Source organism: Gouania willdenowi, chromosome 16 (genome assembly GCF_900634775.1).
Source record: "Gouania willdenowi chromosome 16, fGouWil2.1, whole genome shotgun sequence".
Classification (NCBI taxonomy): domain Eukaryota; kingdom Metazoa; phylum Chordata; class Actinopteri; order Blenniiformes; family Gobiesocidae; genus Gouania; species Gouania willdenowi.
Window position 1 is genome coordinate 37522738 of NC_041059.1, and position 16204 is coordinate 37538941.

At 38.3% G+C, this 16204-nt stretch overlaps 1 protein-coding gene across 2 annotated transcripts in view; it reads right to left on the reverse strand.

The window, feature by feature from the left end:
* thbs3a (thrombospondin 3a) overlaps window positions 1–16204 on the reverse strand; it is a 37472-nt gene that overhangs the window by 9789 nt on the left and 11479 nt on the right. The window contains exons 4-15 of one of the 2 annotated variants that reach the window (XM_028470597.1): window positions 13899–14001; window positions 13788–13814; window positions 13644–13726; window positions 13042–13093; window positions 12747–12895; window positions 11710–11847; window positions 10705–10779; window positions 8574–8726; window positions 7302–7412; window positions 5961–6068; window positions 3333–3492; window positions 670–788 (exon numbers count right to left, since the gene is read on the reverse strand). In XM_028470597.1, coding sequence (XP_028326398.1) covers window positions 670–788; window positions 3333–3492; window positions 5961–6068; window positions 7302–7412; window positions 8574–8726; window positions 10705–10779; window positions 11710–11847; window positions 12747–12895; window positions 13042–13093; window positions 13644–13726; window positions 13788–13814; window positions 13899–14001 — 1278 coding nt within the window. The remainder of the gene's footprint in view (window positions 1–669; window positions 789–3332; window positions 3493–5960; window positions 6069–7301; window positions 7413–8573; window positions 8727–10704; window positions 10780–11709; window positions 11848–12746; window positions 12896–13041; window positions 13094–13643; window positions 13727–13787; window positions 13815–13898; window positions 14002–16204) is intronic. The other variant, XM_028470598.1, reaches the window with a different exon arrangement.

The following is a 16204-nucleotide window of genomic DNA, read 5'->3' on the forward strand; positions in this document are numbered from 1 at the left end:
ATGACTCCAAAAACATAACACGGCAATAAAAGAACAAGCACAAAATCCTGAGCTTTTTTCCTGTACTATTGTTCAGATTAGATTGTAAATACACAATCACCTTTTGTTGTCCCCTATGTGATCTCATTATTATTGTCTAACTGTCATGTGATTCTACTATGAACAGTAACTCAATAGTTAAAGAAGAACTAAATAACTTTCGCTTAGTGCTCCCCCTAAAGGTCCCTTTTGGTTATGTCACTGTCGTAAAAACTCAGCATCCCTGAGGCAGCAACTCCTCTCTCCTCCCTCTTCAGTGAGACGAGCAGCGAGAGGCTTCCTAAACGTACCGAGGCAAAATGAAAGCGCTTAATAAGAGTATGCACTCTGAGTGTATCCATCCTTTAGTAACTCAGTAAGTAAAACGGTGCCGTTTATGATAAGGGAAGTGATCAGCCAGTGGTCTGCCCTGTAACCCTGCTGCGCAGACGCACGCAGGCACGCACCCACGCGCACGTTCCCTGGTCATGACGTCACTGGAGCGATGAAGTGACCAAAAAGCACCGCTGTGTTTTTAGAAACGCTGCAGAATGGTCAGTGTTCTCTAACAGTGACGGTGTCACCGTTAGTGTTCAAACCCTGGAGATGCCACGGGTTCCACAAACACCTGGATCAGGATCAGGATTTTACCTGCATGGGGTTACTGAGTTCAGGACAGCTGTCACAGGCGTCTCCGACTCCGTCTCTGTCCAGGTCCGTCTGCATTGGGTTTGGGACCTTGGGACAGTTATCCAGGACATTTGGAATGCCTGAGGACAGAAATGTGATTTTTCAGCCAATGAAAAAGAACAACAAACTAGAGGCATCGCTCCTGTAACATGTGATGGAATATCATCATAGAGGCCACGGTTACGTGATGTTTTTTTTTAATTCGGAATAAAAGTATTCTGTTTCGTTTTTACATGGAAATAGTAATTCACAGTTTATGTATTCAATTCTGCTTTAGGTCAGGAGGGTTGGGAAGGGTTCTGATTGGACAGGGGGTGAACATGAGTATCAGGGACTGAAAAGCGCGTCATCATGACAGGACGAGCATGCGCAGAACGACCAGAATGATTTAAAAACGGAATTAAACATACACAAGGTCAAGGAATTATTCCATTCAAAATTTAAATCAGAATAAACCAGGCACTTAATTTGCATTTAAGTTTAATTCGGAATGGCCATTTTCATTCGGAATTTGGTGTTTACAAAGTCAGTTTAAAGATGATTTATTTTCATTCTGAATTAAAGGGAAATTAAAGTTCTCAGAATCAGAATCAGAATCAACTTTATTGACCAAGTAATGTATGTTATACACACGAGGAATTTGTCTTGGTGAACTGTGCTCTCTCTGATAGTGTAAACATTAAATAATCACCTAGAATAAAGAAAAATAAATAAAAAAGAAGTATAACATAAATATAAAGAGTAGTTAGACTAATATGTGCAAACTAAATAAAATAACAAGATAATAATAATAATAATAATAATAATAATAATAATAATAATAATATTAATAATAATAATAATAATAATAATAATAATAATAATAATAATAATAATAATAATAATAATAATAATGAAATTAAATAAAAATTTCTCCTGAAGTCCACTGTCATCTCCACAGTCTTGAGTGGGTTCAGTTCCAGATGGTTCTGACTGCACCAGAGAGCCAGCTGTTCCACCTCCCGTCTGAAGGCAGACTCGTCCCCATCCCTGATGAGACCGATGACGGTGGTGTCGTCTGCAATCTTCAGGAGTTTCACAGAGGGGTCCCCTGAGGTGCAGTCATTGGTGTAGAGGGAGAATAGAAGTGGGGAGAGAACACACCCCTGTGGGGCGCCAGTGCTGAGTGACCGGGTGCTGGATGTGATGCTTCCCAGCCTTACTTGCTGCTTCCTGTCAGACAGAAAGTTGGTGATCCACTGACAGGTGGAGGCCGGCACTGTGAGCTGGGTGAGTTTCTGGTGAAGGATGTTCGGGATGATGGTGTTGAACGCAGAGCTGAAATCCACAAACAGGATCCTAGCGGAGGTCCCTGGGGAGTCGAGGTGATGCAGGATGTAGTTCAGCCCCATGTTGACTGCATCCTCGACAGACCTGTTTGCCCGATAGGCAAACTGCAGGGGGTCCAGAAGGGGTCTTGTGATGTCCTTCAGGTGGCTCAATACCAGCCTCTCAAAGGACTTCATGACTACGGACGTCAGAGCAATGGGTTGATAGTCATTGAGTCCTGTGATGGCAGGTTTCTTTGGGACTGGGATGATGCTGGAACTTTTGAAGCAGGAAGGTACTTCACACAGCTCCAGTGATGTATTGAAGATCCGTGTGAAGATGGGGGCCAGCTGCTCAGCACAGGCTTTCAGGCAGGAGGGAGGGAAAAGTAAAAGTGGCCAATGAGGGCGTTTGGAGGGAACATAAAAACGGCCCCTGCACAGAGCGTCAAAAAAAGCCCTGAAATCTGTTACTGTTGTAATCTTAATTAATTGTAATTGTAGATTTTAACGCAAAACTGGGGAACCATGTTACAGTTCTATGTACAGATCTACACATATGTAATTAACAATTATTAAATTATGTTGTCAAGCTTTACCACATTTTATTATTTAAAAAAAATTTAATCTAGGGCTATACTAACACAAAAAAGGCTCAGATGTCCACATCAAAAATATTAAAACCTATATTTTCATTGATTAGGAAGCCTAACAAGGTAACCAATAGATATGAAATAAATTAGATGAAAGATATTTGTTTTTAGTGTATTTTACAGCTGATTTAGGACACGTTATCATCAGATATGCTAACAGAAAGCTAACACAAGAGGAAGGTTCACTTTTATTAGGTTATTAATTTCAGGCTCAGTAATAGTGATTAATTCTAATTGAACTTTAGTAATTGAGAACGTAATTGTAATTGACTTTCTGAGGATAAAAAACAATTGTAATTTAATTGTAATTGGAAAAAATGCCGGTAACTGTAATCGTAATTGAATTACAATTGAACATGGGTAATTGAAAACTTAATTGTAACTGAAAAATGTAATTGACCCCAACCCTGGCGCCTGTGTTACCCGTGCCAGTAGTTTAAAAGCTCAAACTAGTCCAGTCCAGTGAAGCGGTTGGCAGGGCAAAGGTGGGAGTAGCAATTTTGAAAATGAAAATGACCGGAACACACTTGAAATAAAATGACTTTCTTCTTTCTTTTTTTTTTAACTTATTTCCAGGATCTGATGGTTGGGAACTACTGTCCGACTCGCTGATAACTTCTCTATCCCACCTGCAGTTTCTGCGTGTGCCTGTGGGGGGCGTTACCGTCTCCGTCGATGTCCAGGTCGCAGGCGTCTCCCTTCCCGTTGTTGTCCGTGTCCTTCTGGTCGCTGTTTGGGACGTTGGGACAGTTGTCACAGGCGTCACCGAACGAGTCGCTGTCCGAGTTCTGCTGGTCTTTGTTGGGAACCAGGCGACAGTTGTCCTGAAGGAAGGACAATACGTCACATGATTGTGATCAAGGGCGTCAGATTGTTTTGAAAAGTGTGTGTGTGTGTGTGTGTGTGGGGGGGGGGGGGGGGGGGCATTTACTATTAGTAAAAGTGACTTTTGAGAAGTGCTGGTTTTACTTTAAGTAAGGCTACTATAAAATGCATCTTATTTTATGCTTCATGTGACTGTATTGTATGTATTAAATAAAAACCTGGGCTTTAAATGATTCCCACCCAGGGGCGGTGCCAGGGTTTTTGGGCCCCATGAAAAGAAGTGTTAATGCAGAGATGGGCAACTTCTATCACAGTGAATGTCTGATCCAAGGGCCACATTATCAACATTCATGTCAGCATTTGAAATAATGACCAATCTGAGCATGAATACAGGAAACAACCAAGGGTTTGTTGTTGTACTCCTTTTTTTGTCTTGGTGGTTTTGGTGACATTTCATGTGTTTTTCAATTCATTTTGTAGATTTTCTTCTAAATATGTCAATTTTTGTTTTGTTTTTGAAGTCATTATGTGTGTTTTTGTTATATTTTTGTGTTATTTTTGTCATTTTGTGCAATTTTGTTGGCATTTTGTGTGTCTTTGAAGTCCATCTGTATATGTTGTTGTTTTGTACAATTTTGTATGAGGGCCACACAGTATTGGACTGATGTCTGTCTTGCTGGGTCCCCACATTTTCATTATGATACTGTTTTACTTAAAACTATGCATTTTAATGATTATTTTTATCATATATTATTTTTGACTGTCATTAATTGGTAAGGGAAGCACTGAAAATACAATGAAATTCATTTAGATTCAATTATCTCTTTCTTTAAAAACAAAAAATGAATTTTATGGAAATACTGATTTATTTTTTGGATTTCAGTAGAAAGTGAAACATTTCAATTAAAAAAAAGAGACATTTTTGGCTATATTTAGTGTTTTCAGACTTTAGGGGTTTAAATCATTCTAAAATAAATACAGACTGACAGCTTTTTTTAAATTTCAGAATTTTTTTTTTATTCTTTAATGGGTTTTTTCTCCCTAATAATTGATTATTTTAACACAGCTGCTCACCTCCATCCTACTTGGACTTGTTCATGTGGGGCAGGGGGCTGACAGACAGCTGCTGCTACTTTTGACTGATTGAATGTGAGCAGCAGGGTTGGGGTCAATTACATTTTTAAATTACAATTACGTCTTAAATTATCCGTGTTCAATTACAACTCAATTATAATTATAATTAAAATGATTATTTTCCCCATAGTATTTGAGGTTAATTTCCCCAAACTCGCCTGTTTTCCAGAGTTTTAGCCTCTGAAAAGTCACTTTATGACCGCTCCTAAAAATCGTCTGTTTTGGGGCCTTCATGCATATGTATGAGTGGGCGTGTCTGTAGACGCTGACTTCATGCCTCGCTCTGAGATGGTGATCACTATAGTGATTTTCATTTGCTATCCACACACTCTTGTTATTGTTTTCAGCCAAAAAACTGCACATTACAGTAAAACACATGAATATTTAAGTGGCTATTGTGATTGTGAGTCTGACAAATGCTGCTTCTTCAGGGTGTGTTTATCACAGCAGCAGCAGCAGTCAGTCAGCTGTTCCAGCTGTTCCAAACACTCACCAGAGCTGCTGAGTCACTTTCTTCTCCTCCTCACCTCTTCTAACACAGGAATAGTCCATTTAAGATGATATTCATTTGTTTTGTCCTATGGCTGCGTCACAATGGCTCACAAACATGTCAGGTAATGTTAAAGGTGATATGAGGCCATATAACAGCTACTAAAACTGAAACTGATTGTGAGTGCTCATGCTTCGCTTCAGATTATCTATATACTGGATTATTTATATACTGAATGTAAATATATTATCTGTAGATAAAGGGACTAGTGGTTAAGGGAGCAGGCTTGTAATCGTAAGGTCACTAGTTCTAATCTCACTGGTCCATCACTGTGGGATGTTGAGTGTCCCTTATATTAACCCTAACTGCTCACTGGGTTCTACACCATGGCGGCCCACTGCTCCTCAGGGAGGGGTTAAATGCAGAGAACACATTTCATGTATGTAGCTTTATGACAATAAAGTATAATATATATTCTATATTAAACCACAGTGTGAGGTAGTTTGAGAGGGAGGAGCTCATATTCTTATAGGGTAGGAGGAGCCAGGATTGTCAGGAGGAGGAGTTTCCGCCTTATGAGTCATAAGGGGACAAAAATCCAACTCGCCCGTTTAAAGCTGACTTTTTACAAAATGTAGAACAACAAGGGAGGGAGGAAATAGAACTTTTTCAACTTTATCCCTCTGAATGAGGCTAAAGGGATGTTTATCACTGTAGCAAAACCATTATAAAGTGATTTATTCATAAAACTGCTGTTCTCATACGTTACTCTTACTGACACGTGAAATGTTGCCCCCTGCAGTCAGAATCGGACAGATTACAGATTATTCCTCTGACTCTCACCTCCACGTTCTTGATGCCGTCTCCGTCTGCGTCCTCGTCGCACTGATCTCCGATCCCGTCGTTGTCCGCGTCCTCCTGACCGGAGTTTGGAGTGTTGATACAGTTGTCCTTTTTTTCCATGAAGAAATAACAACTCAAATTAGGGGTGGGACGAAGCGGATACACCGAGTTATGATACGATGCATTACATCATATTGGTGATATGATGAGAGACAGTACTTTGAAAAGAGAAAAATATGAAAATCTAACAATATTAATGTACAGTTGAATGGCGCCAGATTAAAATAAAATAAAAATCAGGGCACCATGAGATTAAAGTTCGAGAATAAAGTTGTAATTTTACAAGATTAAAGTCATAATATTTCTAGATTAAAGTCGCAATATTTTGAGAATAAAGTCGTGAGAATAAAATTTAAATACAAACACGTCACTGGTGCGTTATGTGTTTCACACATGGTGAATTGCTGAGCCTTTTGGTTCATCATCACCACAATGTTATCATTACACTTTGCAGACATTTGCGTTTGTTCTAAAGAAAGAACCAGACTGATTGGGAGCAAATAACCTCTTTTATTGTGGAGGAGGAAGTGGCTGAAAGAGGTCGATTTAAGGGCTACCAGTGTTATGTTGCGTTCACTTCAACAGGGAATTCTGAGCGCTGTACCATCAATCAATCAATCAATCTTTATTTGTATAGCGCCAAATCATAACCAATGGTATCTCAAGGCACTTTACAGTAGAGCAGTCTTAAGGACGGACTCTTCATTTTATGGATACACACATATGCATATATACGTATATACACATACATATGTATCCCACACCCAACATACCATTGTTTTTATTTTTTAAGATACTGCTTTAGTCTCATAAAATTACAGCTCTATTCTCAAAATATGACGAGTTTAATCTCAAAATATTACCATTTTAATCTAATAAAATTTTTGACTCTATTTTCATAAAGATATGACTTTATTCTTGAAATATTACGACTTCAACCGTAAAATATTACAACTTTAATATTGCAGTGCTAATATGTATTTTTATTTTTATGTGGCCCTAATACACAGTCGTACTATTGTTATCAAACACATACATATATTACAACTTTCCAACTGAATATAAAAAACAAAAAAACAATAAAAGAAATAAAAGTTTTACTTTTTGAAGTGCATAGTAATGAATTAGAAATGATTAAAGCCAGAAAACACTAATTTCATCTAAAGTTTTAAAAAGAGAAGTTTTAAAAACACACATTTATTAGACCAGATTGATGTAATAAATACACACCTAAAGTCTTATATGTGTGAATATGTAAATATGTGGAGGATCTGCTCAGACCTGTTTGCAGTGTTTGTTGTTGTCCATGCAGGGCAGAGAGCGATCAGGATATCCATCAATGTCCGTATCCATCCCACACGTGTTCCCGTTCCCAGCCCAGCCCACGTTACACTGGAAACACACAAAATAATAACACAACTAATCATAACAACCTTTCCGTTCATTTCTGACTGATGTTTCCTGGTGGCACGACGTGTCCAAGATAAGAAGTGGAAAAAACCACACTCGCTTTAGTAAAACTGTGATCGTACGATGACAAAATCTCTTTATACTCAGACGATGCCATCCTCGATGCTGGGGTTCTCAACCTTGGCATCAGTACCCCATTTGGGGTCGTGAGACACTGGGAGGGGGTCGACAGATGCCTTCAAGAAACTAAGAATAATTTTTGAACAATTTGAGCCCATTTTTGGTTCTTTTTACCATTTTTCTGCAACTAAACCAAATTTTCCATATTTGAAGCTGACTTCATAACTTTTTCTTGACATATTTTTGTTCCTTTTAAGGCATTTTTGCTGCATTACTTCCATTTCTGCCACTTCTCCATCAAATTTCAATGCCTTTACTGCACATTTTTTTTCACTTTTAACACATTTTCAGTGCCTATAAGCCTTTCCACCACTTTTCCACCAATGTCACATATGTTGACCCTTTATTGTCACTTTTAAGTAAGTAATTTATTTATAAAGCGCTTTTTGCAGATAAAATCACAAAGTGCTCTACAGAGCTGTAGTGAAAATACAAGTGCAACATCAAAATAGAATAATAAAACATGGGTGCATATACATCATAAGAGCAGCAACATCAATAATCCGTAATAAATCCAGTTAACTTTTCACTATATTTCATGCTTATTTTTTTGCTAATGTAACAACATTTAACGATTAGTCATGCCCATTATTTGCCAGTTTCAAATAATTGTTCCTACTTTTAAGCCAACATTGACACTTTGAACCCTTTTTACCACTTTTCTTGTCTGTGTTTGGCCACTCTAATTCAGAAATTTAAACCAATTTCTGGTGATTTTTAAAATCCCATTTCACCAACTTTTCCGCCATTTTTGGTCACTTTTAACCCATTTTATTTCTGAGTAAAACAATGATTTACATCTTTAAGATGACTATATACTACGGCCCAAATAATAGTAAACTTCCTGGATAACAGTGGATATTATTCAAATCAATAAATAAATGTGTTTATAACATATTGTGTGTGTGTGTGTGTGTGTGTGTGTGTGTGTGTGTGTGTGTGTGTGTGTGTGTGTGTCCTCACCCTGCAGGACACGTCTCCGCTTCTCTCCATGGCACAGTGAGCGTTCACGTCACATGGGTTAAAGGTCAACGCTGCGCACGACTTCCTGGGAAAGCAACCTGCCGTCTGGTTACCATGGTAACCAGGTTTACAGCCTCCACACTTGTAGGAACCCTGAGAAAGAGAGAGTAAGCACAATTCAGCAAAAAACAAAAAACTCAGAATCATGACTCAGCAACAAATCTACTCTGGAACATGACTCAGCAAAACAGACATGGTATTAGATAGATCAGTGTTGATTTCATAGACCAATTTTTGATGACACAACAAAAAAAGTAAACTGTTACTCAGTAAAAAGCCTGTAATTATGACTCGGAAACTATACTTACGTTTGGTCAACTGCGTAAAAACAATGACTCAGCTAAAATACTATACCACAGCCAAAAATAATCAAACTATGACAAAGCAAAAAATACTCATGCTATGACCCAGCAAAAAATACTCAAACTATGACTCTGCAACAATACTTACTTATTTTGTAAGCATTGGAAACTTTGAATCTGACAGATTATTAATATCCTGTGGAGTTCCTCAGGGCTCTGTTCTTGTACCCCTTCTGTTTAGCCTTTATATGCTTCATTTAGGACAAATTTGACTTCTACTGTGCAGATGATACACAACTATATCTATCACTGAACCCAGATGACTATGGTCCCATTGAGGTGTTGTGTGACTGCTTAGAAAAAGTAAACTGCTGGATGAATGAAAACTTCCTTCAATTAAACCATGAGAAGATGGAGGTGATTGTCTTTGGTAACAAGGAAAAAAGGACTGCTGTCAGCAATTATCTTGAGTCTCGATCTTTAAAAGCTAAAGACCAAGTCAAAAACCTTGGTGTTGTGATTGACTCAGATCTTACATTCAGCATCAGATCAAATCTATCATAAAAACATCTTCTACCACCTAAAGAACATCTCCAGAGTGAAAGGTTTAATGGCTCAGAAAGATCAGGAGAAACTGGTCCATGCTTTTATCTCCAGCAGACTGGACTATTGTAATGGTCTTCTGACAGGAATCCCCCAAAAGATCATCAAACATCTACAGCTGGTTCAGAACGCTGCAGCTCAGGTCTGAACCAGAACAAAGAGGTCATTTTGTGTGTTTTTGGAGCATTTTTATGTATATGAACAGTAACTTTGCTGTCGTTTTGTGTACTTTTTGTATAAAGATTGTTAAGGATTTCTATTCTATTTTACTCATTTTGTATATTTATATTATAAATACCTTTAACAACTTTATGCTGTTTATCCTTCTATTACAAACTCTCTCCGACCGCAGACTTCATGCTGCGGACAACATTGCATTGGCACTTGTAGCACGTCTCGGTTCTAGTCCGTCTCGGTCCGCGGGTCTGCGCGTGCACGTGACTGCTCCAGCTCTTAGTGATTGATTGGCTGTGGTGAACACACGTGACTACGGTGTGCAGTGATTGACTCTATGTGCGCACGTGACTGTAATGGCTATGAAATTGTTCATTAAAATTTAACATTGGAGTCCAATAAATCCAATGTTGCACAGCTTTGAACCAAGCTGCAGGCATGTTCAAAGTATGAGCTCTGTCTGTCCCTGAACACCACAGATATTTGAGCCACAGACAGACACACAGACAGACAGACAGACAGACAGACGGACACACAGAGTTTCCTTGCTTTTATAGATAGATGTGTTTGTCAACAATTTTTAATGTTTTTGCTGCCGATTTTAACATTCTTGTTGATTTTAAGCTGTTGAATGTTTTCTGTGGCACTTTTGGATCATTGAGTTGCCTTGTGTATGAAATGCACTCTACAAATAAATTTGCCCTGCCTTGCCTAACATCTGGTTAACTGTGTTCAAACAATGACGCCAGTGCAAAAATACTGAAACTATAATCTAGCAAAAATAATGACCCAGAAAAAAAAAGACTTGCCAACAATGCTTAAACCATGATTCAGCATCAATCGTGACAGTAATTGTTTTGTATGAGGAGAGTAATGGTATTAGCATGCTACTGTGTTTTCTGATGCGTTGCTGTTGCTTTTTTTAGACGTACAGTAGTAATTGTTTTTATTACGTACGTTGCTGTGATAGTTATGAATAAAGTCAGACTCACCACAGTGTTGATGCAGACTGAGTTAGAGACGCAGGCGTCGGGAAGCTCCAGACATTCATCGATATCTGAACATTCCTGTTACACAGAGCGGATATTTACATACTTCAAATAAAACCACCACCACCTCACCATATTTTACTTTATTTACAGAAGCAAAACTCATATGTTAAGAAACGCTTTGTCTGTTCCTTTTTTTTAAAAAAAAAGAATCTAAATCTTTGTTTTTAAAAATCCACATGTGGTGACCTTGAGTGACGAGTGTGTGTGTGCGTATCTCAGTGTTGGGGTCAATTACATTTTTAAATTACAATTCCATCTTCAATTATCATGTTCAATTACAACTCATTCATGATTATGTTGATTGGCATTTTTTTTTTAAATTACAGATATTATCCACTGAAAGTCAATTACAATTATTTTCTCAATTACTAAAGTTCAATTAAAATAACTCAAAATTACTGAGCCTTTGATAAACAAGCTTATAAAACATAACCTTCCTCTTGTGCTAGCTTTCTGTTAGCATCTCTTATGATAACATGTCAGCTTTGACCCATGTCTTAAATCAACTGTGAAATAAAATAAAAAATATTATCTATCATCCATTTTGTTTTTCATCTCTTGGTTACCTTGTCAGGCATCCTAATCCATAAAAATATTGGAATTAATATATTCAGTGTGGGCATCTGAACCTTTTTTGTGTCATTATACCCCTCAATATATATATATATATATATATATATATTTTTTTTTTTAAATGGTAAAATGATCCTCAAGGGTAGTAGTCAGGTAGTCAGTAAACTTGATATTAAACATGTTTAATAATTGTTGTGTAAGCCATAGAATGTTCATGCTCATTACAAAGTAAATTATCTGAATTCAATTACAATTACAATACCAACATCTTTTTTCAAGTATGATTACAATCATAATTGCATTATGATTGTAATCGTAATGGATTGTAATTTTTACATTTATAATTGACGCCAACCCTGGTGTGTCTCCCACCTGTCTGTGTGTCTTGGCGTACTCCTGTCCAGCCCCAGACAGTGGCGCCCCCCACAGGCCTGGAGGACAGGGCTTGCAGCTGAAAGCTCCCATTGTGTTCACACAGGCTAAAGGAGAGTAACAGGGCTGCAGCTCACACTGGGGACGACAACATCAACAAATAAACAAACCCCGCCCCTTTACACCACAGGAGGCGGGGTCTGGCCCAGCAGAAAAACCAACACACTTCCTGCTGCTGTGCCTTTGATGTGTCAGTGGTTAAGTTCTGTGGACTGTGCAGATCATAGAGATGCACGATACAGTTCACTTATTAGTCCATGAGGGAATATTTCATATTTCTGAATTGGCCTGATATTATATTTTAACATAAAAGCAGAGGTGAAAGTGATGGATTATAAGTACTCATGTTTCTGTAATTAAGCTGCTTTTATGGGTACCTGTACTTTTTTTGACTATATTTCTAAATCAGTAATTTTACTTGTACTTAAGTCTGTTTTAAAAGAAGTAAAGTTACATTTCTATACCCAACTGTTACTGAGTAAATTATTTTTTCTTTTTGTTTTAAAATGATCAACATTTTAAAAACTACACAAAATTAAATAACCACACAACAATCAAATGCATCACATCATAGCCGACCAACCAGATTAAACGTAATGCAGTGCATATAAACAGCATTGAATGATGATTATTTTTGCAGCTTTAGAGTTCATAAATGTAGCTATAGATAGAGCCTGAGATTTTGTTTTCTTTAAATTGACTTCATTGATGTTATTTCGTCTTTTTAAAAATTCTACATTTTGACAGTATTTTAAGTATGAAAAACTTGTACTTGAGTACAATTTCAATGAAGTAACAGTACTTCTACTTAAGTAGGAGATATCAGTACTCTTCACACACCTCTGCATAGAAGACCTGGTAATGCCCAGTAGTTTGAGTAGTTTTCTCATTGTGTGTCTTAGTGTTGTTTTCTCGCAGTGTGTGTGTGTGTGTGTGTGTGTGTGTGTGTGTGTGTGTGTGTGTGTGTGTGTTATCACCTCGTTGATGTCCGTGCAGTGTGTGCCATTCCCAGTGGTTCCTGGAGGACACGCTCCACACATGAAGCCTGGATAGTGTAAACTCTCAGAGCAGGGAACGCCTTTGTAACACGGACTGGGAGAACACCGGGACCGAGGCTCATGGAAGCCTGGACACACACACACACACACGCACACGCACACACACACACACACACACACACACACACACACACACACACACACACACACACACACACACACACTGAGGTCCTGTATTGATGCTGTGTGTACTAGTAGTAGTTGTTTCACTCACCACAGACCTGACACTCCAGGATTGTATTTCTGATCAGAGACATTTCCTTCACCTGACGAACACCAAAGACAGGACACAGGTGAGACACCATTTACTGTCATGTGACCTGTTTAAAATGCTCTTTATGTTCCTTACTCTGGTGTCCTGTCTCACTTGTTTGTGTCTCTTTTATCTCACCTGCTCTCTGATGTCCTGTCTGCCTTGTCCCATATATCTTATCTCACCTTTTCTGTCTCCTCTGTCTTGTCCTGTCTCTCCTCTCCTGTCCTGGTCCCCTTGTTCTGTCCCTTCTGTCTTGTTTCTCCTGCTATCAAAAGTCTTCTCCCCCTTGTTCTACCCTTTCTGTCCTGTCCCTCCTGCTATGGAAAGTCGTGTCCTGTCCCCCCGGCTATTAAAGGTCCTGTCCCTCCTGTCCTGTGCTCATTGTCCTGTCTACCCTGATATCAAAGTCTTGTCCCTTCTGTATTGTCCCTCCTGTCCTGTTCCCTTTGTTCTGTCCCTTCTGTCTTGTTCCTCCTGCTATCCAAAGTCCTGTCCCTACTGTCCTGTCCTGTCTCCCTTGCTATTAAAAGTCTTGTCCCTCCTATCTTGTCTTGTCTCACCTGCTCTCTGATGTCCTGTCGCAGCTCTCCCAGGATCTGGTTGAAGATGATGAGCTGACTAATCAGAGCCTTGGTGTGATCACCTGTGAGAGACAGACAGGTAAGTTTCACAGTAAAGGTCAGTGAAGGACAAACTGCACTCACCCAGGATAGAGTTCACCTCCCCGCTCACTGAAACACAACACTTACATTATTATTATTATTATTATTATTATTATTATTATTGTTGTTTTAATGGGAGTTTACAAAGCTCACCAGAGTTGTAGGCGGAAGAATCTCCCTGAAACGGGCAGTCGGTCAGAGATCCAGCTTTAGCTACAGTACCACCTAAAGACAACCTGAGGGACTGCACAGAGCCCTGAGGGAGAGACCAGAACCACTGAGATCAGAACCAGTGAAACCAGAACCAGTGAGATCAGAACCACTGAGATCAGAACCAGTGAAACCAGAACCACTGAGATCAGAACCACTGAGATCAGAACCAGTGAAACCAGAACCAGTGAGATCAGAACCACTGAGATCAGAACCACTGAGACCAGAAGCAAATAAGACAAGAATCTCAACTTGAGAAGTTGACCAGACTCTGAGAGCAGAAAAAAGCCCTCATACCATATACTGGCAACAGCTTAATATAAGACATAGAAGTTTAAAAGTATATGAAAAAGATTAATATAAAGCAAGTATTTATGTTTAAATATCTTTTCCATAAAGATTTAATTTAAAGTTAAAATTAAGTAGAATATTGTCTTTATTTACAGGTCAGAAGAGGTTCATCATTAGTCAGAACCACGGTGACCTGATCCAATATTAATTTCTGATATTGGTCCAATATCAGCAACATTAGTCTCAGACTGGATCAGCCTGCATCTAAAATCAAAGGTTTATTATTTTTTCAGGTTCTTCTCATTTACATTTTATTTATTTTATTCAATAATTGAATAAAATAAATCAATAATACATGAGAAGAGTGTAGAACAATGGTCACCAACCTTTCTGAAACTATGGGCTACCAGTTAGAAAAGCACTTCTTAAATACTACATTATCATGGTCTCACTTTAATTAGAGGATAAGATAATAAAGAAGAATAGCAGTAACTTAAAAATTTATGCAATTGTTTTTCATTAAAATTGATACAAAATCCTCCTTGCGTTTTTTAAAACACATCTTATACACACACACACACACACACACACATATATATATATATATACATACCACTGACCATACACCAGATCTGCAACACTTAAAAATATTTGTCACAATGTTTCAGTGAATGTAAACATTTAAAGATGGTTCATTTAATATCAAGCTTTATCAGCAGTATTAAACTCTGCTAAGTACTAACTACATCTCTCATATCTATTCATTTTTGTGAGTTTGAATCCTAGAAAGTAAATCAGATTTTAGAAGGTGACTAGAGCTCCTGAGGGCCACTCACATGGTCCATAGAGCATCAGGTAGTGGCCCCTGGTGTAGAATATTTGACCATTTAAGGTTAAAGTTTATGTAACCCATTGGTTAATAATAAATATCACAGTTCTTCTCAAACCATGAGTGTTGCTGACTATTGTTCTCTGTGTGAGAAATGTCCCTAGATCAAGACTTTTTGGTAACATTTCACTTGAGGTTTTATACATAAGGCTGACCTTACGCTGTCATTATTTATTTTATTTATTTATTATGTGTTGTTTGTTACCCTAACCCCGAACCAGTGTTGTGCTAGTTACTGAAAAAAGTAACTAGTTACCGTTCCTAGTTACTTCATTCACAAAGTAACTCAGTTACTATTTTGATTACTTACACCAAAAAGTAATGCGTTACTGGAAAAAGTAACTTTTGAGTTACTTAGAATTAAATAATGTATTATTTATTTTGGGTCATTTGTGTCCATACAGCTTCATATTAGTGCTGTAATAATATAATAATGCACTGTTGATCAACTGCTATAAAACAACCATAAATGATGTGCATATAAAGCACAAAACAGCTGCCCCAAAATTAAAACACTATTTTTTCAGCCTTAGCACAGTAATGTAAAATAAGCTGTGTGTATTCCAGGTGCACATTCTGCTGTTGAAAATGCTTATAAAAATAAATGTGGAAAAACTAATTCACAGCATTTTTCTCAGCTACACAATGCTAAACATATCAGGCTAATGAGCTGCTGTTAGCAGTGACTCAGCAGCAGCGACAGGCTTCTTATTTACAACAACATACCGTGCAATAGTTTGGCTGATCTGTTCCTGGATAACAGTCACAGTCCGTTAAAATCCAGCCGCAGTGTTAGCTTAGCTTCACTGATGTATTTTTTGGAGACAAAAATAATGCGCGTATTTCCACTCTGACCCCAATTGTTCTCGCTCTCCCCAATCTTCCCCCCCGCCTCCCCCCCTCCCACAGAGACACCTTTCTCCATCAAAGAAAGAGATGTAAATAGACTTTTCAGGAGACAAAACCCCCGTAAGGCTTGTGGAGCGGACTCTGTCTCTCCCTCCACCTTAAAGCACTGTGCTGATCAGCTGTCTCCACTGTTCACAGACATTTTTAACACCTCACTGGA